Source organism: Delphinapterus leucas, chromosome 19 (genome assembly GCF_059928025.1).
Source record: "Delphinapterus leucas isolate spDelLeu-1000000601 "Yukka" chromosome 19, BTC_Dleu_Yukka2, whole genome shotgun sequence".
NCBI classification, from domain to species: Eukaryota; Metazoa; Chordata; class Mammalia; order Artiodactyla; family Monodontidae; genus Delphinapterus; species Delphinapterus leucas.
Genome location: NC_143147.1, coordinates 19,130,188 through 19,152,068, shown reverse-complemented (window position 1 = coordinate 19,152,068; position 21,881 = coordinate 19,130,188). Strand labels below are relative to the sequence as shown.

Sequence of the window (21,881 nt, the reverse complement as noted above, 5' to 3'; positions counted from 1 at the left end):
AATTTTTAAAGGATATTTTATGTCACTACTCTTACTGGGAAATTAGTATCACTTGCATGAAATGAAGGTAATTCTAAAAAGAAATACTGTAAAAAAACAAAATTAAGTTATTGAAATCTAGCTAGACTCTGTTTCCTATTGAAGGCTTAGAACCTGAGGTCTGTTCTTTCTTCTTATAAAGCAGGCATTAAGGAGATGTTAAAGAATCACCTATTAGAGACTTCCTCCTTAAAGGGATTGCACAGACTGGAGTGTCTTTGTGTCATCTTCAGCTGTTCATTGCCATCTATGGGTGTTTGCAGAGCCTTCAGCTGTTTGCAGAGCCTGCCACTGTGGGTAGAACCTTTTGATCAGGCAGGGCCACTCAGTGTTTTAAGCCTGTCACGATTGCAGAGCTTGCTACTGTTTTCAGCTTTGCTTTCTATTTTTAAAAAAATGATTAAACTTTTAATTTTTTGATATTTGTAAATTTCCATGCTGTTGTATTAATAAGAAATAATACAGAGAGATCTTGTGTACCCTTCATGCAGTTTCCCCCAAAGGTAATGTCTTATAAAATGATAGTACAGTATCACAGCTGGGATACTGATGGTGATACAATCCACAGATCTTATTCAGATTTCCCCAATTTTATACATACTCATTTGTGGCATGTCTGTGAATTATATTCCATTGTATGGATATATCACATTTTGTTTATCCATTTGTTAGTCATCGTATATAATTTTATCACACATGTAGGTTCCACAGTCAAGATACGGAAGAGTTCCACCAACACTAGGATCCTGGTGTGGCTCATGCTTTTATAACCATGCTAACCTCCCTCCTGCCTCCACGCTCCCTTCCCCGGCTCCAGTCCCTAACCCCTGGCAACCGCTGATCTGTTCTCCAATTTCTAGAACTTTGTCATTTCAAAAATGTTGTATAAAAGGAATCATACAATATATAACCTTTGGGGATTGGCTTTTCTCCACTCAGCGAGATTCATCCACGTTTCTGAGTGTATCAATGGTTTGTTCCTTTTCATTGCTGAGTAGTGTTCCATGGTATACCTAGACGTACCACAGTCTGTGTAACCATTCACCTATTGAGGGATAGACATCTGGATTGTCTCCAGTTTGGGGCTATTATGGATAAAGCCACTGTGAACATTTATATACAGGTTTTTATGTGAGCAGAAGTTTTCATTTCTCTGGGATAAATACTTAGGAGTGCCGTTGCCTGGTTGTGTGGTGATTATATGTTTAGTTTTGTAAGAAACTGCCACGCTGTTTTCTGGCGTGGTTGCTCCATTTTACATTCCCACCAGCAATGTGTGAGTGATCCATTTCCTCTACAGCCTTGCCACCATTTGGCGTGGTTACTATTTTTCATTTTAGCTATTCTGATAGATGTGTAGTGAGATCTCATTATGGTTTTAATTTGCATTTCTCTAACAGCTAATGCCATTGAACATCTTTTCTAATTGAACATCCTACTTGCCATTTGCATATCCTCTTGAGTGAAATGACTGTTCATGTCTTTTGACCATTTTCTAATTGGGTTTTTTTTTACTGTTGAGTTTAAAATTTTTAAATAACAGCTTTATTGAGGTATAACTGACATACCATACAATTCACAATTGCATGTGATTTATATCTCAATAAAGTGTACAATTTAGTGGTTTGTAGTATGTTCACAGAAGTGTGCAACTATCACCGCTAACTTCAGAAAATTTTCACCACCCCTAAAAGAAACTCCATTCCCATTAGCAGTCACTCCCATCACCCTCATACTCTGTAGCTCCTGTCAGCCACAAATCTATTTCTGTCTCTGTGGATTTGCCTGTTCTGGACATTTCATATAAATGGAATCATAATATGTGGCCTTCAATGTCTAGTTCTTTTACTTAGCATAATGTTTTCAAGGTTCATTCATGTTGTGCAATGAATCAGAACTTTATTCTTTTTTATGGATGAATTATATTCCATTGTATGGATATATCACATTTTGTTTATCCATTTGTTAGTTAATGGACATTTTGATTGTTTCTACTTTGGGGCTATTATGAATAATGCTGATACTAATATTCGTGTACAAGTTTTTTTTGTATGGACTTTTGTTTTCATTTCTCTTGAGTATATTCTTTGGAGTGGAATTGCTGGATCATATGGTAACTCTATGCTTAGTTTTTTTTTTTGCGGTACGCGGGCCTCTCACTCTTGCGGCCTCTCCCGTTGCGGAGCACAGGCTCCGGACGCGCAGGCTTAGCGGCCATGGCTCACGGGCCCAGCCGCTCTGCGGCATGTGAGATCTTCCCGGACCGGGGCACGAACCCGTGTCCCCTGCATCGGCAGGCGGACTCTCAACCACTGCGCCACCAGGGAAGCCCTATGCTTAGTTTTTGGAGGAACTGCCAGGTTATTTTCCAAAGAGATGGCACCATTTTACATTCCCACCAGCAACGTAAGCGGGTTTTGATTTTTCCACATCCTCACTGACACGTCTTATTGTCTTTCGTTTTGATTATGGTGTGAGTGGTATCTCATTATGGTTTTTTTTTTTTTTGTCTGTTTGTTTTTGGCTGCACCTCGTGGCACACGGTATCTTAGTTCCCCAACCAGGGATCAAACCCGTGCCCCCTGCATTGGAAGTGTGGAGTCCTAACCACTGGACCGCCAGGGAAGTCCCTCATTGTGGTTTTGATTACTATTGCGTTTTCAGAGTTCTTTATGTATTTTAGATACTAGTCCTTTGTCAGAAGTCCAACCATTAATTTTTCATTTTTGGATTGGTTTTTGGTATCAAGTCTAAGAATTCTTTGCTTCAGCTTTGCCTTTTTTTTTGTTTTTTAAACCGAGCAGCAGCTTTGGTTCAAATAGAAAGTCCTCATTAACCAGCCCCCCAAATCCAGCTCTGTTGAGTGAGCCTCTATTAGTCCTTCCTCCTGTGGATGACAGAGCCACTGGATGGCAAATGAGGGGGATGGGGAAAGGAAGAAAGGGACCAGGTATCTGGACAATCACATTCCTTCTCTTGGCGGCAACGAGAAGGCTTATTTTTCTGAACTTCTGCCCCTTATTCTGTTTCTCTTTCAGACCCTGGAGGAGGAGCTTTTTGGGAACAGTGAGGAGAGCCCAGCTTTCAAGGAGTTCTTAGATCTGCTGGGAGACACCATCACGCTGCAGGACTTCAAAGGGTGGGTTTTAGCCAAGTGATGGCTCTGCCCCTATTGATGAGGCCCTAGAGGAAGGGGGGAGGACTGACTGCAGAGTTTCAGGGGGTTGCATGTGAGAGTTAACAACACGCACAAGGAACATGGGATTATTTTTCAGCAAATGATCAACACTCATTGATTGCATCTTGAGATTGCATCTCGTGGTACAGGGGATAATCCTGAATGGCAGATGGTCTGAAAGGCATTGACTTTGGCCCTTAGGATGCATGATGAAATCGTTCCACCTGAGATTTGCCTTCCTAATTACAGTTGGCTCAGACTGAGAGTGAAATGAATCCACCTTCCCTTCCAGGTGAGCAGGTCACTCACCTGCTAGGCATTCCGGAAAGAGGACCCTATGTAGTTTTGGGGGAAATGACCCATTTTAGATAAGACACAAAAAGAATGGTTAATTAAGAGTTTTGGTGCAAATACCGTAATCCCTCTGGCAGGAACCTATGCAACAGTGTGTGGTTCTCTAAGCGGACAGAAAGAATATTGGAGCTATTTCTTGGAAAGCTCTGGCCTTTGATGTTCCTTGACAAAGGCAACACTTGGGGAGGGCCTTCGGACCTGGCCAGCCTGTTCTCTGCCTTGTGGCTGGCACACGGCTGAGCCCTCAGAGTTTCCCACCTCAGCAGCCGCAGGATGTCCTAACATGTGTGAACGCACTAGCTCTGTGTCTGGCATGCAGTAGGTGCTTGATAATCACTTATTTCCTCTGCTCCCTTCTCTCCTCCTCTTCCTCCCCCTTCAAGGTCATCACTGCTGTCTGGAGCCAGTCACACATGGGTCAAAATCCCATCTCTGCCACTAATTAGCTCTATGACTTTGAACAAGTGACTTAGCCTCTGCAAGCCTCAGTTTCCTTGTCTGTAAAAAGGGAGATAAAGATAGTACTGACCCCACAAGCCTGCTGGAGAATTGAAATAGATAATGCACGTGACGCACTTAGGCCAGTGCCACGCAGAGTAAGCACTGGTCGTCATTGTTATTGTTCTTATTATACCACCTTCCATTGGCTCTGAGATGCCATCCTTATAAGATATATCCTGATTTCAGAGAGGTTAAAATGGGAAAAAATGTTCCATCTTGCAACTGATGAAATAAAGTATATTAAAACCAGGAAGGACCCCAGAGGTCATGTAATCCTATCCCTTTATTTTCAAGAGAAAGGAAACTGAGGCCTGGAAGAGATTAAGTGATATGCCCGAGGTCGTGTGCTGACTTAGCGGCAGAAGCTGGTCTAGAACCTGAATGGACCTAACTCCTGGCCACATGTGTTTTCCGCCATGTGGGGCTGAGCACATTTCTGGCTTGTATTATAGTGCTTGAGGTTGGGGGGACCTGATGTTCAGGACCTGTTTTATTTCATTTTCTTAAAGGAACATGTATCCCACTCTCCTTGCTGAAGAAGATGAGCCATGGCTAGCAGCCATGTTTCTATAAGGGAAGGAGGGGCAGCTCTGAGAAGCCCACCCATTCCTTAATATTTTTTTTTTCCTGCCTGCAAGGAGGTAGCCAGAGAAGGGACCTCCTTGGATACCTCCCAGCTGCTGTGGTGGGGTCTCCATATCCGGGACTGGCTGGGTAGAAGTCAAGCATCTGTCCCTTCTTCTCGCTGACTCCGGATACTCCTGTGGGGCTCACCACCATCCAAAAGGATGGACGGCTGCCCTGGCTCTGGGCTGAGGACCTGGACACAGCCTTGCAGAGATCAAAGGCTTACGCCCAGCCTTGGGGGCCACTAGCAGCTGGGACGGCATTCGTCTGGGGTTGTGGATGGATGGACGACCTCTTTTCCCATGGAGTGGAGGGGACACAGCCAAGGCTTGGAATGGAGGTCCTGCCTTTGTCTTTGAAATAGTAATTTACGGTTAGAAGTCAGGGCTCATCTGCTCAGAAGAGGAGCCTTATCTGCTTTCCCAGAATCATAGTCTCTCTGCCCTCAACTCTTCCACATCTTCTCTCATTCTCCTGCCCCCGTGTCCTTAGGGAAGGTTGTACCAAGTTGCCCACTTCCCTTCTCTCTCTTCTCTCTCTTCCCCTGGCACTTTCCCGTTCCCCTGACAGTTTCCGAGGAGGCCTGGATGTGACCCATGGACAGACGGGGGTGGAATCAGTGTACACGATATTCCGGGACAGGGAGATCATGTTTCACGTCTCCACAAAGCTGCCGTTTACCGAGGGAGACACCCAGCAGGTAACCGGGTTCAGGATGGCTTCAGGAGCCTGGGGCGTGTGAGGTGAAAGCCTGCGTCTGGTCTCCCTGGAGAACCGAGGCCGCCTTCCCCATTTTCATAATCAAGAAGCCAGTCTGTTCAACTTTGTTCCTTTTATCAAAACCTGAACTACTGTGTTATTCCACCAAGGCCGCGGGTCAGCAGCCTGTGTGGGAGGCGGGACGGGGCTCCTGGTTACCCCACTGTGACTGATGCAGAAACAGTGGCTAAAAGACTGTTTCCCAGGTGATCAGGGGCAGAGCTGTGAGCAGAGCCCAGCTGCCCTGATCGTGTAGGCTGGTGATAAAGAGTACATGACGTGGCCTGCAGGTGGTGGCTTGAAGCCAGCTCTGCCACTGAGGGGTATGTGACTCTGGGCAAGCTGGTAGTCTTGTGTCCTCATTTGCCTCATCTGTAAAATGGGGATAACACCACGTACATTAGAGGGTTGTGGTGGGGATCACATAAGGTTCTGATTGTAGGGCTCAGTACGATGCCCGGCTTGTGGCAGGCTTCCTACCTCATGTCTGTTCACTGTCCAGGCCACTCTTCCTGGCCCAGAGACGTCAAGCTGGTTATTGCACGTGACACCCCCACACCCCTCTCCAGCTTGTCTAGTCATACAGCCTTACCTCTTAGGACACCTGCCGTGGGCAGGAATCCAGCCTTTTCCTTGACTGGAGAACCCTGAGTGAGACCTCTGCTTCCAGTGTATTCCTCCTTTCCCTCTCATTTGCTGCTTCTGACAGCTGCACGTCCCCGGGGAGGACCTGGCTTCTTTTTCTCATCGAGCCCTGAAACCAGCAGCTGGTCCCTGGCTGTGGTCCCATTTGCCCTGTCCCACTCTTTGTACCATTTCAGTCTCCAGGAAGATAAGGAAGGAAGCTAGGCCTTTCACCAAACTCGGACCCATTTGTTTCTGAGCAGGGAGCCCAGGAGGGAGCACAGATGTAATATTGTAAACATAGTGCCTAGCTTCTTAGGAAAAAAGGAAATTGGCAAAGGAGACTGCATTTTGGCTCTAAAATAACTACTGAATGTTCCAGAAACAAATAGGAGCAGGATTCCTTTTGTGCCCAAAGTAGGTTTTCTCGCAGTGTTTTACCTTCAGCTCTTTTCCCTCACGGCCTCCCTCACCCGCTGCCCCAGCCTAAGACTGAGGACCGTTCTCTACCTGGCTTGTTCTCAGTGTCACCTGTTAAGTGGGATGTGCACAGAGCTTGGCTCTCAGCAAGGACTGAATACATGTTAATTTCTCTTCCTAAGAAATGGGATGATGTGTGTGCCATAAGTGAGACAATTTGTAAAAGTGCCCAGCACAGGGCTTAGTATACAGCAGGTGCTCAGTAAGTGAGAAACTCAGTGGGAAACAGAGCTTACGTGCAGTAGGTGTTTAATAAAGGAACAAAGTGTAGGTAAGCACCTAGCCTGGATTTGGTATACAAGAGGGCCTTAACATTTGAAATCTTGCATGGGAACAGCCCAGTATGATTCCTGGCACACAGTAGGTGCTTGGGGACTGAGATCACCTGTGACAGCACCTGGCCGAGCTTGGGATGCTGAATCGGGGTTGTATTTCTCTCTCCCCCATGACCTCCACCAAGCCAGGTTGCCCGTATTTCTCTGAGCATGGTTCTTCTCCCTTCTGGTATAGGATGATCTGCCCCCTCCTTCCTGATCATCCACATTTCCATCAAGTGCTCCCTTCTCTCCCAGTCTCCTCTTCCAGGAAGCCCTCTCAGATTGCTACCAGGCCTTTGATTTTGCCCTCTTCTCTGCCCCCATAGTGTCAGGCACTTTGTGGGTAGTGGCTGATTTAGCATTTGCTGGCTGGTGGCTTTGTTAGTGTTCTCAGGTGGCTCCACCTGTGTTTGTGTCTCTCCCAGATCAATTACAAGCTCTCCCAGGGCAAAACCCGGCCTCACTTTTTTTTTTTTTTTTTTTTTGTGGTACGCGGGCCTCTCACTGCTGTGGCCTCTCCCGTTGCAGAGCACAGGCTCCGGACGCGCAGGCTCAGCGGCCATGGCTTACGGGCCTAGCCGCTCCGCGGCATGTGGGATCTTCCCGGACCAGGACACAAACCTGCGTCCCCTGCATTGGCAGGTGGACTCTCAACCACTGCGCCACCAGGGAAGCCCCCGGCCTCACTTTTTAACTAGTCTCCGCGAGTCCTGAGTCAGGGCTACCTCTACGTACTATAGAGCTCAGTAAGAAGCTTGCCAGCCTCTTCCTGACAACGTAGACATTTTCCTCATTTTTTTTCCTTTTTAGTGGCTTCTAGAGATTGAAAGAAAAAGCTCCTTGGAGAGAGAGGTCTCAGTGTTCTGGGGTTTATGTATAACGATAGAATAATGAGGAATTTCCTATATAGACCTATTCTGTTTTCAGGATGTTCCTAACTGGCTTATAACAATGGAACACTTTCTGATTAGCTCCAGAGAAAGAGACACATTGGGAATGACATTGTGGCCATCATCTTCCAAGAAGAAAACACACCGTTTGTCCCAGATATGATTGCCTCCAACTTCTTACATGCCTACATTGTTGTGCAGGCTGAGAACGAGGGCACAGAGACCCCATCCTACAAGGTAAGGAGAAAGTCCCGTCGGAGGAGGTGGTGGGCCCAGGCACCTCACCACACTTCATGGAATCAGCGACATCGAGCAACACCACGTCTCAGTGGCTCCTCAGACCATCCTCCGAAACGTGATAGATTTCCCACGAGTTCTCGGGTTTCTGGGGTTTGCGAGCTAGATTCTTGGAGAGCGCCTTCTGAGGTCACCTCATCCATCTTGCTGCCTTCAGGTTCCCAGCCTCTAACTCAAGGGTTGAGAAGCACCCCGTGTCCCTACGTGGAATCTGGTAATGCCATTTGCTAGAGCGAGGCAGAGCCAGAGGAGAGCAGAAAAGAGAAAGTGGAGAGGACTGTCAGGAAAGAGGAGAGGAAGAAAGCAGTGACAAACGAAGGAAGGAAAGGGAGAGATGTTCATGGTGAGAAGGGTGGAGAGCAGGGTAGACCCTGGCCGCTGGGTGGGCCCCTCTGGTTTAGCCATTCTGGGCAAATGATCTTAATTTGAAGACTCCCAGGGAGGTGGGGTTGTGAGCACCTGGGTCTAAACCTCCTGACCCATTTAGTGGGCTTTCACACTGGCTCAGAATCTTCACGGATGTAGATGAGTGTCAGCTGCCCTCACCCTGTCCCTTCCTGATGGCTGTGTCGCTAACCCTCTCCTTTGCTTCTCCATGAGGAACAATTCCAACCTCTTGGGTAACAGTTTCTCTGTATCACAGTGGTGTTGGGGGGCGTGGGATCCAAGGGAGATAGACTGAGGCAGGGTTTTTAAAGTGGATGTTAGATAGGTTTTGTTATGTATTCCTTGTAGATAAGTGCAAAATGTGGAGTTCCCATGCTTCTTTGTGTTTTCTGGGGAGAGAAGCCATAGCTCACATTCTCAGAGAACTCCCTGTTCCCCACAGTGTTAGGAACCACTTTTGTAAGGGAGAGAGAAAAGGAGCCTGGAAGAGGAAACCATAGGCCTGAAATGTTTCCTATATAATAACTTAGGCCAGTGCTGGTCCCTGGGGTTCATGAGGCCATACCACTTCATAGCCATCTTTCCAGCATATCAATTTTGCTTGAATATTTTCGGAAAGAAAAATGATGTTATATAATTGTTATATCAGCACAAACCCAGGTGTATGAAGTGCAAAATTCACATCAGCTTTAAAGCCAAATGGGAGGCTTCCAAAACAGAACAAAAAAACCCCACTCTCTCTTGTTGAGGACAGGTGATTCCTTTATATGCCCACGTTCATCCTCCTCTGTCACTGAGCAGTCTTAGCTGAAAAGTTGGAGAAGCCATGGTTTGGGTGTTTCCTTCAAGGCTTTCAGCAACGGGGACATTCATTTCAAACAACGGGTTGATTAATTCGTTGGTGGAAGCAAGTGTCCTCATTCAGTGCCTACTGTGTGGGCACTTGGAAGTGACATAAAGAACCAGCTTCAGGGAAGGGGCAGAAGAGGCTGTGAGGCGGTTCAGCCAGTGGGTCACTCAGACAGCCACCTGGTTCTTTTAACAGCCAGCGGTGGCAGAGACGGATCCTCAGAGTAAAGCTGTGTGATAGGAGGGCACCCAAGGCCTTCCAGGCAGTCATGTATGTACGTGTGGCTCATCTGCTGGGCCTCTGCCGGCAGAATGAGGCCTCTTGTGGACGTCTAGTATTTGCTTTTAGTTCCTGATAGGAAATGGAGTTCAGCTAACTGCCTCTCCACTTTCCAAGAGCTTTTGTAGAGTAGGAAAATACGAAAGAGAAAAATCAGAGATCCAAGAAAGCACCACCCCACCTCCAGCGTTGATGCCGGAAGTCTTTACCAAGTCTCCCTAGCCACCGTTTCTGGTCCAGGGGAAAGCACTGTCCTCAGAGAGGTGGTGAGAAGCAGAGCTCACAGGGAGAGCGGGGCTGTCCCTGTGATGTGGGACCTTGGGCTCCGCCTGCCAGGCAAACATCGAAGCTGGAGGGCAAGACTGTGAGTGGGGCTGGGTCGGGGGGCAGAGGGCAGGGAGGGAGATCAGCCTTTCAAGGTGCTCCCCAGAGCTCTGTCCATCCACGGCCCCAGCAGCACCCCAGTGATGGGCAGGCTGAGGAGGACGTGGTTAGATCCCTCGGGGGGCTCCAGGTGACACGGGACCTTAGCTGACCCCTGCGCGCTTAGGGGCTATGGCAAAGGAGGGCGAGATTTCCTTGGGGGCTGGGCAGTGCCCCAGGGGGCCCCCAGTGGGGAGGACAAACAACAGGGAAGAAGAGGAAGGGTGTGAAGAACAGGGGTGGGAATGTGCAGGAAAGTGTCCCAGACCGAGAGGCTCCGGAATCTGGGGTTCTGGTCCTGACCCTGCCTCTGACTGCTGTGTGACCTTGGGCCAGTTCCTTCCCTCTCCGGGCTTCTGTTGCCTTCTGTGTGAAATGAGGAAATTGGAGTAGGCAATCTCTGAGCTCTTTCCAGTTCTGACATGCTGAGGAGGGGAAGGAAGGGGAGTTGAGAAAGAGGGGTGTGTGTGTGTGTGTGTGTGTGTGTGTGTGTGGATTAGAAAGTGGTTTGGGGGAACTCTAGTATTTCAGGTGTACTTTATTAGGTGCAGGTCAGCAGGGAAAATAAAAAAACATTGAGTGACAGTGGTTACCTCTTATTTGATCTGCGTTGGACACTGTGCTAGGCCCTTATGAGCAGTCTTCTTGAATTCTCCCAAGCCTCTGGCCAGGCAGGCCTCCACTGGCCCTGTTTACAGGGGAGCAAATTGAGGCTGAGAGCTTAAGTTTCTTTTTTTTTTCTTTTTTCTTTTTTTTTGCGGTACGCGGGCCTCACTGTTGTGGCCTCTCCCGTTGCGGGGCACAGGCTCCGGACGCGCAGGCTCAGCGGCCATGGCTCAGGGGCCCAGCCGCTCCACGGCATGTGGGATCCTCCCGGACCGGGGCACGAACCCGCGTCCCCTGCATCGGCAGGCGGACTCCCAACCACTGTGCCACCAGGGAAGCCCAGAGCTTAAGTTTCTTAAGGCCCGAGGCCACGGAGCCCAGAAACAGTGGAACCAGGGTCCTGTCCAGGTCTGACTGTGGTCTTCATCACAGAGCTGTCAGAGCAGGTGGGAACTTGGACCCACGATCTGGGGTGTGCATGAAACATCGCATCGAACTATGTTTCAGATGTGAATTTCATCCCCATCCTGCTAGCTTGGAAGGAAATTACAGCAGAGTCATCGCTAGGACCCTCTCCCCACCCTGTCTGAGCTCATCCTACCCCGACTCCTCAAGTTCTGCAAAGGTGTCAGGAATCTTACGCGAAGCAGACCCCGGAGGCGGGTTCCTGTCCAGGTGCCCTCTTTCCCTCACTACTGGTCTGCTGCTTGAGCAACCTTGTGGTTCTCTAAGGCTTCCAGGCCATGCTTGGACAGACGTGGGGATCTTATGAAGTCTGGAGTCCTCAGAGGCTCCCCGCCTCCCTGGTGTATTCTTATTACTTACACACCCCTGTCTCCTTCCGCTTTCCAGTTCTTGAAGAGTCTCTTCCCCAGAGTCACCTGCTGCCTCTGTCTTTCTAAGCCCTGCCCCCACCCCTGCTGGGAGGCCTTGGCTGGATTTAGAAAACAGGAAGGTGAGGTTGTGTTCAAGCAGCTTCTGCTTTCAGCTCGGCAGCCCAACCGTCCCCAAGAGGAGGGAACAACAAAGGCCCAGGTGTTTCGCTGGAAAGGGGTCAGGAGAGGGAGCGCGTGGGGATAGAGAGTCGCCATCAGAGGAAGGATCCTGTCTCCCGCCTGTCTGACCCGGCTGCTGCAGTGGGCGCGTGGGCGCGTCTGGCTGGGAGACTCGGGTGGATTTAAGAGCTTATCTGCAGCTCCTTACCCGGTCGGCACAGACTACTCCAATGCGAGCCTGAGAAGGAAGGGGCATCGGGGTGGGAAGAGGGGAGAGCTGGGCCTGGCCTCTGGCCTCATCCTTGCCAGCAGCCGGTCAGTGGCCTTCCCCCTCCCTCTCCCCCAATTTTGGCTCCTTGGGTGGAATTCTTGACTTGTGCCACGGGTGCACGGTGGGTGGTGGAGGGGGAACTGTTTGGCAGCTGGAACCAGCCAGAAATCACGTCAGCCAAGCACGTACCATTTCCTGACTCCGGGCACTGCCGTGTGGGCCATGGGGACAGTCTTGCACTTGGGGAGAGAAAGTCATGTAGACCAGCCCTCTCCCGCTCCCTTTCCCTGCAGACCCTGGCTGGCCTTTCCTTGGCCTGGCTCCGAGCTGCCTGCTCACCCGGTCTGGCAGACTCTGCATCTGCCCTACTTCACAGGCTGGGGAGGCTGGCGGCATGCCAGGGCTGGGCTCGCGTCAGCAGCCACCGGGGAAGGGAGAGGGCAGAGTCTCCAGAGAGGCCTGCAGCCTCGGGGGCTGAGAACAGGTGACACCAGGGCACCTCCGTGCAGAGAGGAAAAAGGGAGGTGTGGGGCCTGTCCTGAGCCTGGGAGACCCTCACACAGAGCGCCTTGGTGTCCTTCCACCCCCAATTCCCAGGCCGGGCCCTGGCGCTCTGTTAGTTCCAGCCTTGCCCGGCCTGACCGACCCTTTGTGTCTGAGACCAGGGCTCCCAAACACCAGTCCACTGACCGCACAGAAGCTCTCAGGTGCGTTTAATGGTTGCAGATTCCTGGCTCCACCCCAAAGCTGCTGATTCAGTAGGTTTGGGGTGGAGCCCACGCAATCGATATTTATTTTTAAACACTTGAAGTGATTCTGACGTCTGGCCATGTTTGGGAGTCAGTGTTGTTGGAAAGAATCCCAGAGCGGGGTCGGGGTGCTCTGGACTCTCAGTTCATCTCCGGGGCTGATCTCCTGTGTGCCTTTGAGGCTCCACGGCTCTGGGCATCTGTTTCCTCATCAGGAATCCAGGGCTAATGATTCTGCTGGTGCCTTCTCTGTAGGATTAGCATCCCAGTCGAATGAGGTAATGCGATAGCATCTCCTGGGCTCTTGTACTACATTAGAATTAGGGTTTCCAGGCTGCTCTTCAGCCCTGTCCGGTCGTCTTGCCAAACTTGCTTCCGGCCTCCAGGAATGCAGATGAGGGTATGGGGATGGCTCCATGCCATCCAGCCCCACTTCTAGGAACAGTGACTCGGGTGTGCCAATGATGGTCCTTTATTTGTATTCCGGGAAGGGGAGGAGGGAGAAGGGGAGTAGGTCCCCTAGGACCAGGGCTCGGAACTCTTGTCATCCTCAGCTTGGGTCTCCTCCCTCCTGGCCCACACCGAGCTTCTGCGTTTCAGGTCGCAGTCACCGCACGGGAAGACGTGCCGGCCTTCGGCCCACCTCTGCCCAGCCCCCCTGTTTTCCAGAAGGTAAGAAATTCTCCTTTCTGCTCCTCTCATGTCCGAGACTCCAGGTTTTCACACCTGAGTGTCAGCGGCTGCAGGGGCGCTGAATTGGACTAGAGCTTTAGGAGAACCTTCAGCAGGGTTGGGGAATCTCCTCACTTGGGGTCTCTCCCCACCTCTCCCGGTGCCGCCAGCCTGGCCCAGCACAGGGCCTTTTGTCAGGGTGTTTGATACTGGGGTTGCCTTTCTGCTAAAAGAAGGGTTTTTATGCCATGCTCCAGTCCCAGGAGGCTTGGGCACAGATGGGCTTCCAGTCATGGAAATGCCACTGTGGGTGTGGAGGGTTGGTTTTCCCAGCACCAGGGAAGCTGGTGTCCATGTTAGCGTCTTAGCAGGTGGGCTTAGGCTGGGCTAGAACTGATGAAATGTCGGAAGGGGACCTTTCAGGGGCTCTCCCAAGACCCCCTCTTCTGCCTACCTCTTCCTGTGGCTGAAGCCCTTTGGGCAACAGCTAAGGGTGGGGTGTCTTGTCTGTTCCAGGGCCCGGAGTTCAGGGAGTTTCTCCTCACCAAGCTCACCAACGCAGAGAATGCTTGCTGCAAGTCAGACAAGTTTGCAAAGCTGGAGGTGAGAGCGCGGTTTCTGATCTTCCTCCTGCCCTCCTGGACAGCCTTTCCTGGAGGCCTATTCTTGGGGGCTGTTTAAGGTGGGGAAGCACCATCTTTGCCCTTCTGAGCCTTCAACCTTGTGTTGATATGGAGCTCTTTCTTCTTGCGGGAATTCCTTCCAAACTTTAGGTCTAGTCAACCATTCACCAATCATTTATTGAGACTAGGTGTACTAGGCTCTGTTCTGTTCCCTGGGATACTGGGATATGTGAGGCACAGTATCTGCCCTTATAGAGCTCATAGGCTGATGGGAGACAGGTATGATGCCGTGAGCTGGACTGTGATGGAGACCAGCACAGAGGCTGCTTCTGCTGACGGGGAATGGAGGGTGTGTTCAGGGAAGGCTTCTTGGAAGAGGTGGCCCTTGAGCTGCTGAGTCTGGATATCTGATGAACCTTTTGCCAGGAGGAAAGAGTGGGGAGGGTTATTCCAGGCATGAGAAACAGCATGAGCAAAGGCCAGGCAGATTCAGAGTGTGACTTTGTGAGGGAGCTGCAGAGGGTTGGATGTGGCCTAAGAAGGATTCATGTGAGGCCTGGAATGGTGGGAGGCCCACCTAGAGATGCTAGTTGGGTCAGATCAACTAGAGCTAGAGGTGATGAGTCCCTAATAAAGTTCAGGAGGAGGTGGGAGAGAGGGTAGATTGAAGGCGAGAAGGGCAGGAAGCGTGACCAGTTAGAAGCTATTACAGGAGTCCAAAAGAGACAGTGACAGTGCGCTTACACCAGGCACAGGAAATGGTCAGAATCAGGAAGACCTGATGGACTCCAGTATATAAGGGTAGGGGTAAGTGGGATTGGTGGGGTGGCTCTTGGGCCTTTGTCTTGGGCTCTTTGCTGACATGGGGACCGCTGGAGATGAGTTCTGTTTGGACCTGCTGATTGGAGGTGCCTGCAAAGGCTGGGTTGTGGAAAGGGCTGGTCCTGGTCTGTGTGAATGGCGCCCCCTGGAGGCTGTATACATAGCCCTGGACGCACATCTGGATGGAGAATAGCTGCGGGCAGTTGGGTACGTGGAGGCGGCACCCGGAGCAGAGATCTGGGCTAGGAGTCATCAGGGCAGAGCCATGGGAGGGCAGGATGGCCCAGGGAGAAGAGGCAGAGGGAAGAGCGCAGAGGGCCTGGCCCGGAGCTGTAGTGTTAGCTGCAGCATTTGTGAGAGTGGATCTCAGCCTGGATATCGGTCCATACCATTGCCGGGATGCAGCTGGCCAGAAGAACAGCCCTTGGGCCAGGTGTCGGGAGCCCCCCAGGGAGAGGGCACAGCTCTGTCGTCAGTGCCAGCTTCACAGCCCCCACCCTCTTCCCTTCCAGGACCGGACGAGGGCCGCCCTCCTGGACAACCTTCACGATGAACTCCACGCCCACACTCAGGCCATGCTGGGACTGGGCCCAGAAGAGGACAAGTTTGAGAATGGGGGCCATGGGGGATTCCTGGAGTCTTTTAAGGTACGGGCACAAGAGCGGCCGGGGATTGCTAGGGCAGGGAGGCGGGGGCCAAACAAGGGACGACAGCAGGGCAAAGTCCACGTGACCCTGAGACCAGAGCCCGAGTGCCAGCCAGCGGTGGCAGGACCGGCAGGGGCATCACAGATGTTTGCAGAGGGCAGGGGTCTCAGGAAGTGTGAGCGGTCAGAGCAGCCGACAGTGTCTCTGGCATCTTCCACATCCTGTCTTTGATCTGGATCATCTCCTCATCAGACTCCTGGAGTCTGGTAAGAAGGAACAGGGGAAGAGTTAGTAGCAGGAGAGGAGCCCGTGCAAGCCAAGAACATTCTTGCTTTCATCTGCCTCTTTCTGTGGTTGGGGAGCCCAGGGCAGGATGGCAGGAGCAAGGAAACCAGCCTTAGGAATCTTCAGCAGCCGGTGTGGGAGACTGCAAGGATCATTCTCAGTTGCCAGGGCAGTGGAGGACCTGGCCAGGGCTGGTGGGATGGAGTTACAGGCAAGTCCTCGGGGACTTTGCCAAGGGAAGAGCTTTCTAACCAGAGTGAGCTACTAAAATAAGTAGTGAGCTTTCTGTCCCTGGAAGTATTCAAGTAGAGCTTGGACAGACACTTAGCTGGCGTGGGGTAAAAAAGGTTCATCATCACATGCTTGCCAAGTGCATGCTGGTCCACCCAGCACTTAACACCCGGCATCCGATTTGAGGCTGGTTGTAATCCTGTGCAGTTGGCAGAACTTGGGTCTTGTTATTTTTCACTCACACACGGGGGGATAGGCTGAGAGAGGCGGAAGGGCTGCTCAAAACGTTACACCTGCAGGAGAGGTAGAACCTTGTTTCAAACCCAGGTTTTCTGATCTTTAGGTCAGTGTTCTGCTGGATTGCCCATTGCAAAATGATTTGTAAAGCTACCCTTTTGGTGGCGGTATGTGTGGGGTGAGGGTTAGACCTGCCTATATTAGAATCCCAGCTCTGTGCGATCCTGGGCATGGTCTTTAAAGTCTCTGAGCTACGGATTTCTTTTCTTCCTTTTTTTTTTTTGCATCTTTATTGAAGTATAATCGCTTTACAATGGTGTGTTAGTTTCTGCTGTACAACAAAGTGAATCAGCTCTATGTATGCATATATCCCCAAATTCCCTCCCTCTTGAGCCTCCCTCCCACCTTCCCTATCCCACCCCTCTAGGCTGTCATAAAACATCGAGCTGATCTCCCTGTGCTATGCGGCTGCTTCCCGCTAGCCATGCATTTTACATTTGGTAGTGTGTATATGTCAATTGAGCGACAGATTTCTTATCTACAGCACAGGGGTGATCCATAGGACCTCTGTCATGGAATCAGTGGGAAGACTCCTTGAAATAATGCCTGGAAAAGTACATGTGGCCTGGAATACAAGAAATGCTCAGTAGAAGTGTTAGCTGTTATTACTGTTTTCGTGGAAAGTGAAAGCTTAACATACATTATTCCATTGAAAGCCTCATGACTGCCCTCTGTGCCCTGTGAGAAAGGCTATTATTATGGGCATAATAATTTTGGTATGATAATTCATACCCAATTTTAATAATGATGGGTGTGATTTTACATGCGAGGAAACTAAGACTCAAAGAGACAAAGCAATTTGTCCCAAGTCACCCAGCAGACAGGGGAGTTGAATCCAGGTTTGCCAGATTCCAGAGCCTGCGTTCTTAACAGCTACATGACACTGCCTCCTGGTTCCTGACTCCATTAAGATTCCACCCATGCTAGCCCAGCCTGGGCAAGCCTGGGGTCCGTCCCTCGCTGCCAGGCTGGACCACAGAGAGCAGGGCAGAGCTCTGATGGCCTAGTTGGGGTCAGCTGCTGAGATTCCTCATGGGAGTGGGGGTAGGGGCTGAGCTGCTCGCCTAGGCTGGTGGGAGATTCCTGGGGCATCTGTTTCAGTTGTGATGGACAGTGGCAGCCAGGGTGAAATAGAAATTGGGAAATCAAGAAGAAAGGGGGATGAGGGATAAGAGACGAGATGAAAGGGGAGGAAAGAGGGAGCCGGGTTGGCTAGCCCAGCCGAGAGAGGGGTGAACGTGACACCTGGTCATTAGGAAAACCTTTGTAGGCTCTGCCCCCCATCATAGCAAGTGTATCAAACCGTTCCTGCATCCCACAGTCAATGTAATTTATGTAAGACTTGAGCTCCAGTTGACTAGCTAACCTCATGTTATATTTTGCAGACATGTAAGGAAGCAAATTGCTTTCAGTTTTGCAGGTTTCTTTCTGTATTTGGGAGTTAATAATGATTTTTTTCAGATTTCAAATATTTTTATAACCTGGAAAAGCTTGTAGGCTGTGGACAGTGGATAAAATAGCCCAGCAGCTGCAGACAGGTTGTGAGTCTAAGGGCCATTTGTCCAGGCCCTTCCCTCCAGCAGGAGAAGCAGTTGATCTGTCCTTGACTCCACAGGGTCTGACTAAAGGGCTTTCCAAGAGAGATGCTTCAAAACTTTATCATCGCTTGTCTTTGATCCTATAATCCAGGGAACTCATCTTTTCAACCCTAAATCCTTCCATCTGTAGGCTGAAGATAGACCCACTTCTGCATTCTGCTTCCCTGCTTATCTCCGAGGTAGCACTGCGGGGCGAGGGAGGGGATGGTCACAGTCACGCAGTCACGGTCATGGTCAGTCACACAGAGTAAGCCTTCAGAGCTCTGCCGGTTATGATCAGCTTTTCTGCAAACACTGCTGGGCTTACTCTTTTGCCCTGTCCCTTCCGTCATTGCCCTCACGTCTCCCAAGCTGGGGGCAGGCCAGGCTTAGCAGCATGGAACCCAGTGGCTTGAGGGATTCTGATGTTTGGGTCTTGCCTGTGGCCAGGCCTGTGGTCTGACCCAGCTCAGGAAACTGTTTCTAGTTTTGGTATTTCTTCGTAGGCCCCTAGGATGGCGCTGTGTGTCAGAATCATTGGCATTCCCTTGGAGTTCCTCACCCAGACCTCCATGGGATCCCACTTGTAGGAATGGTGCATGAAGTGACTCCAGGAGGAAAAGTTGCACGTTTCATCTCGTTCCTGTCAAATTTTCATCTCACAGGTTCAGGGAAACATAACTAAGAATTCCCAGGACTAAAAGTGATCTCAGCCATCTCTGCCCTTGCCTCTGTGACTGTTCTGCCCCCACTATCCAGGGCAGTGACCCTCTGTCTCTGTCCCAAGAAGCAGACCCATCACTGCCGTGGGCTGTGCTACCTGGCACCTCACACTACTTAGATTAGCTCTTTGCATCTTACTTCAATCCCACTGGCTCTAATTTAAGCTTTTCTCTCATGAGAAACAGAACCATTGGTTTATGGACATCTACACCTGCTTCTCAAACTGAGGTGTTTGGAGATATTCTCAGGAATCTGCCAGTTCTACGAACAGTTTAAAGTTTAGCATTTTTACTTTGGATGATAATCTAAATATATATTTAGATTAAATATATATTTGCCATTAAACTCACAATTAAAAGACATTTCTATGGAATAAGTAGGTTTATTGCAAATGCAGTCCATGGGACCACTGCTGTTGGAGGTCCGTGGACATACTTTTGGAGTCTTGCAAGAAGAGTTTTCTATATGAAGAAGTGTACATTACTCACCTTTGAAAAATACTGATCTCTAGACAGTTGTTCTCAAATGTCATTCTCAGGCACTGCCAGCCGTTCATGGTGTTTTTATTGGTCCGTAATGAAATGAGTGATGCTACTTGATGTATCCACACGCTTTGTACCTAAAACAAATGTGAGCCATGTCTTAAGAAACACTGAGCTAGCCCTGTCCTCTGCTGACCTCATCATGCAGAAAGGGGATGCAGGCCCAGGGAGGGGAAGGTCACCCAGTGTCATTGGAACTGGGACCACGGCAAGCAGGGAGTCGTCAGGTGACTTTCTCTAGCATCTGAGGGACTGTGATAGTTGATGCATTGGTCTGATCTGACCCCTAGTGGCAGGAAAGGAGCACCAGGCTGCAGAAATCCCTGCAGAAGTACCTGCAGGCAGGCCAGCCCTGGAGCTCATGGATTGGAGCTCTGGTCTTTCGGGGTGGAGATGCAGAGGGATAGTTCCTTCTCCCGTTGGGCTGCTAGAGGGACAGAAGACCCTGTTCTGGACCTAGTACTTCCTGATTAGGAGCCATCTCAGCAGGACAGCAATTAGCATCTTTCTCTCCAAGGGCCCCTGCCTCTGTTGCTTGCCTGGTACCGATAGGCATGTCCCCTTCAGTGCTCATCCCTGTGCACTGTGTCCCTTAAGTTGAGTTTGTTAAATTGAAACACTCAGGAAACCCATTTAAGCAAGCGAGGTTTGTGGTTGACCCAGAGGATGCGTGCTCCCTCGATGATACCAACGGGTGCTCATTCCCCCTGGGTGAAATGAAGTGACATAGCAGGTACCGAGAAAGTGACTCCCTCTCTCTTTTCTGACTCTCCCAAAGGAGAACTCTTTCGAACGTAAGCCGGGAGGTGAGCTGAGGGCAGGGAAACCCTGGTGACTGGGGTTGGTGATTGGCTGGGAGGAGGGCAGACTGTGAGGACAGGTAGGGACAGCTGTGTGAAATGTGGAATAGACAAGTCTAAGACTCCAGGGGCCAGAAATGGTAAGATTTCAGGTCAGTGCACTGAAGACCTTTCCAAAGGTCAGGCTGTCCGCTGCTGGAACAGGCAGCCTTGAAAGCAGTGAGCAGCCTGCCCCTGGGAAGATGCGAGCAGAGGAGTGGTGCATCATGGCCTGGATGTACAGGGGCTGAGTGGGAGCGGGCCCAGATGGTCCCTGCAGAGCTGATGCCCCTGCGAAGGCTTCACATGCCTTTTCCCTCTTCCCTGCCCTCCGTTCTTGTCTTCACCCTTTACCTGATCTGCCCAGCTTGAAAAGGCTGGTACTTCCAGCTCTATATCACATTGAAACGTGGAATACCTGAGACCTTGTCACTGGGTGATTTTGTCCAAATCAAGCATTATTTTAGGATTTTGAAGTAGCCATAGTCTCTCTCTCCTTTGGTCCCTAAGCGTGGGGGAGGAGGGCTGACCCTGAACAAGCAGGTAACACACCAGGTGTCCTGTCTCATGTCATCCTCGTGTTTACAGACGAGGGGACTGTCTCCAAAAGGTTCACATAGTGTGCTTGGAAGAACCAGCATTCAAACCCCTTCCTGCTTGCTTTGAGCAGCAGATGGCTCCCCTGCACATCCCTGGAATTCCATGTCAGCCCATTATCTCCTCCAACTTATCTAGTTGACTCAGACAGCAGCACCAAGGGCATTCAAGAAGATTCTTCCCAGACTGCTGGAGATGTTTGGGGGGAGAGGTGCTGAAGCTCCATGGTTTCTGGTCACCCTTAGTCCATCAACCAGTTGAACTCTATGTTCAATATGAACCACTTTTGGGGATCCTGGGACCCTTCTATCTGGGGCCCAGGTTCTGATTTGGGTCCTGGCTCCATCTCTTACCTGAGGCGTGACCTGGGTAATCTTTTACCTTTAGGGACCTTTTCTTTTATTTATTTATTTTTGGCTGCATGTGGTCTCTGTTGCTGCACGCGGGCTTTCTCTACCTGCGGCGAGCGGGGGCTACTCTTCGTTGCAGTGCGCGGGCTTCTCATTGCAGTGGCTTCTCTTGTTGCGGAGCACGGGCTCCAGGCACATGGGCTTCAGTAATTGAGGCACGTGGGCTCAGTAGCTGTGGCTCGCGGGCTCTAGAGCACAGGCTCAGTAGTTGTGGTGCATGGGCTTAGTTGCTCCGTGGCCTGTGGGATCTTCCCAGACCAGGGCTCGAACCCATGTCCCGGGTACTGGCAGGCGGATTCTTAACCACTGCGCCACCAGGGAAGTCCTGGGACCTTTTCTATCAGTGCCATCCTCTCTGCATCTCAGAGTGGCAGGATTTAATAAGATCATGTATGTGGAGCTCAGTAGACCGGATACCATCACACAGGGCTTATGACCCATGTCAAATCTTCTCTGGAAAGAGACATCGAGGAACAGATTACAATATAAATGATTAATTAACATGTCATTGTTGATGACTATAGCGGGGGCAGCACATGAGGACACCAATGGAATGAAATGATGCTGAGATTTATGGAGCACTTGACTCATTTAAGGAACCTTGATGTTTATCCAGGGACCCCTCAGAGTGGTACCCCACCTCTCCTGCCCTCAGTTCTCCAAAGGGTTTGTGACTTAATGATCTTTGCAGGATGAAATGAATAGAATGTGCTGGCTATTTTAACCATGTTGCAGGAAACTGTTGCTAGGGGACTCTGTTCTGTGGTCTAGAAAGGGAGAGAGAGGGAGAGAGATGAGGTCCCTTAAGGGGTGTCTTTGGCTCAGACGGGAGAGCCTAGGTGACATCAGGAATACAAGGCTGGTAGGCTCCATGCTTATTTGCAAACAGTCCTCCTTTCTGAATCAGCTTCCCTCGTCAGGACAGAAAGGCAGGCGGGTTGTGGTCCTTGGCTGGGTCAGAGATTAGAGAATTCCTGACCTTGGGGAGAG

At 50.4% G+C, this 21,881-nt stretch overlaps 1 protein-coding gene across 7 annotated transcripts in view; it reads left to right on the top strand.

The window, feature by feature from the left end:
* Positions 1 to 21,881, top strand: part of RAP1GAP2 (RAP1 GTPase activating protein 2) — a 186,911-nt gene that overhangs the window by 147,415 nt on the left and 17,615 nt on the right. For all 7 annotated transcript variants that reach the window (XR_016388881.1, XM_022595921.3, XM_089900603.1 and 4 more), the window contains 6 exons: positions 3,078 to 3,178; positions 5,270 to 5,399; positions 7,851 to 8,006; positions 13,227 to 13,298; positions 13,815 to 13,901; positions 15,256 to 15,390. Coding sequence is in view for 6 of the 7 variants with exons in the window: in XM_022595921.3 (XP_022451629.1) it covers positions 3,078 to 3,178; positions 5,270 to 5,399; positions 7,851 to 8,006; positions 13,227 to 13,298; positions 13,815 to 13,901; positions 15,256 to 15,390 (681 nt within the window). In the remaining variant the exon portion in view is untranslated. The remainder of the gene's footprint in view (positions 1 to 3,077; positions 3,179 to 5,269; positions 5,400 to 7,850; positions 8,007 to 13,226; positions 13,299 to 13,814; positions 13,902 to 15,255; positions 15,391 to 21,881) is intronic.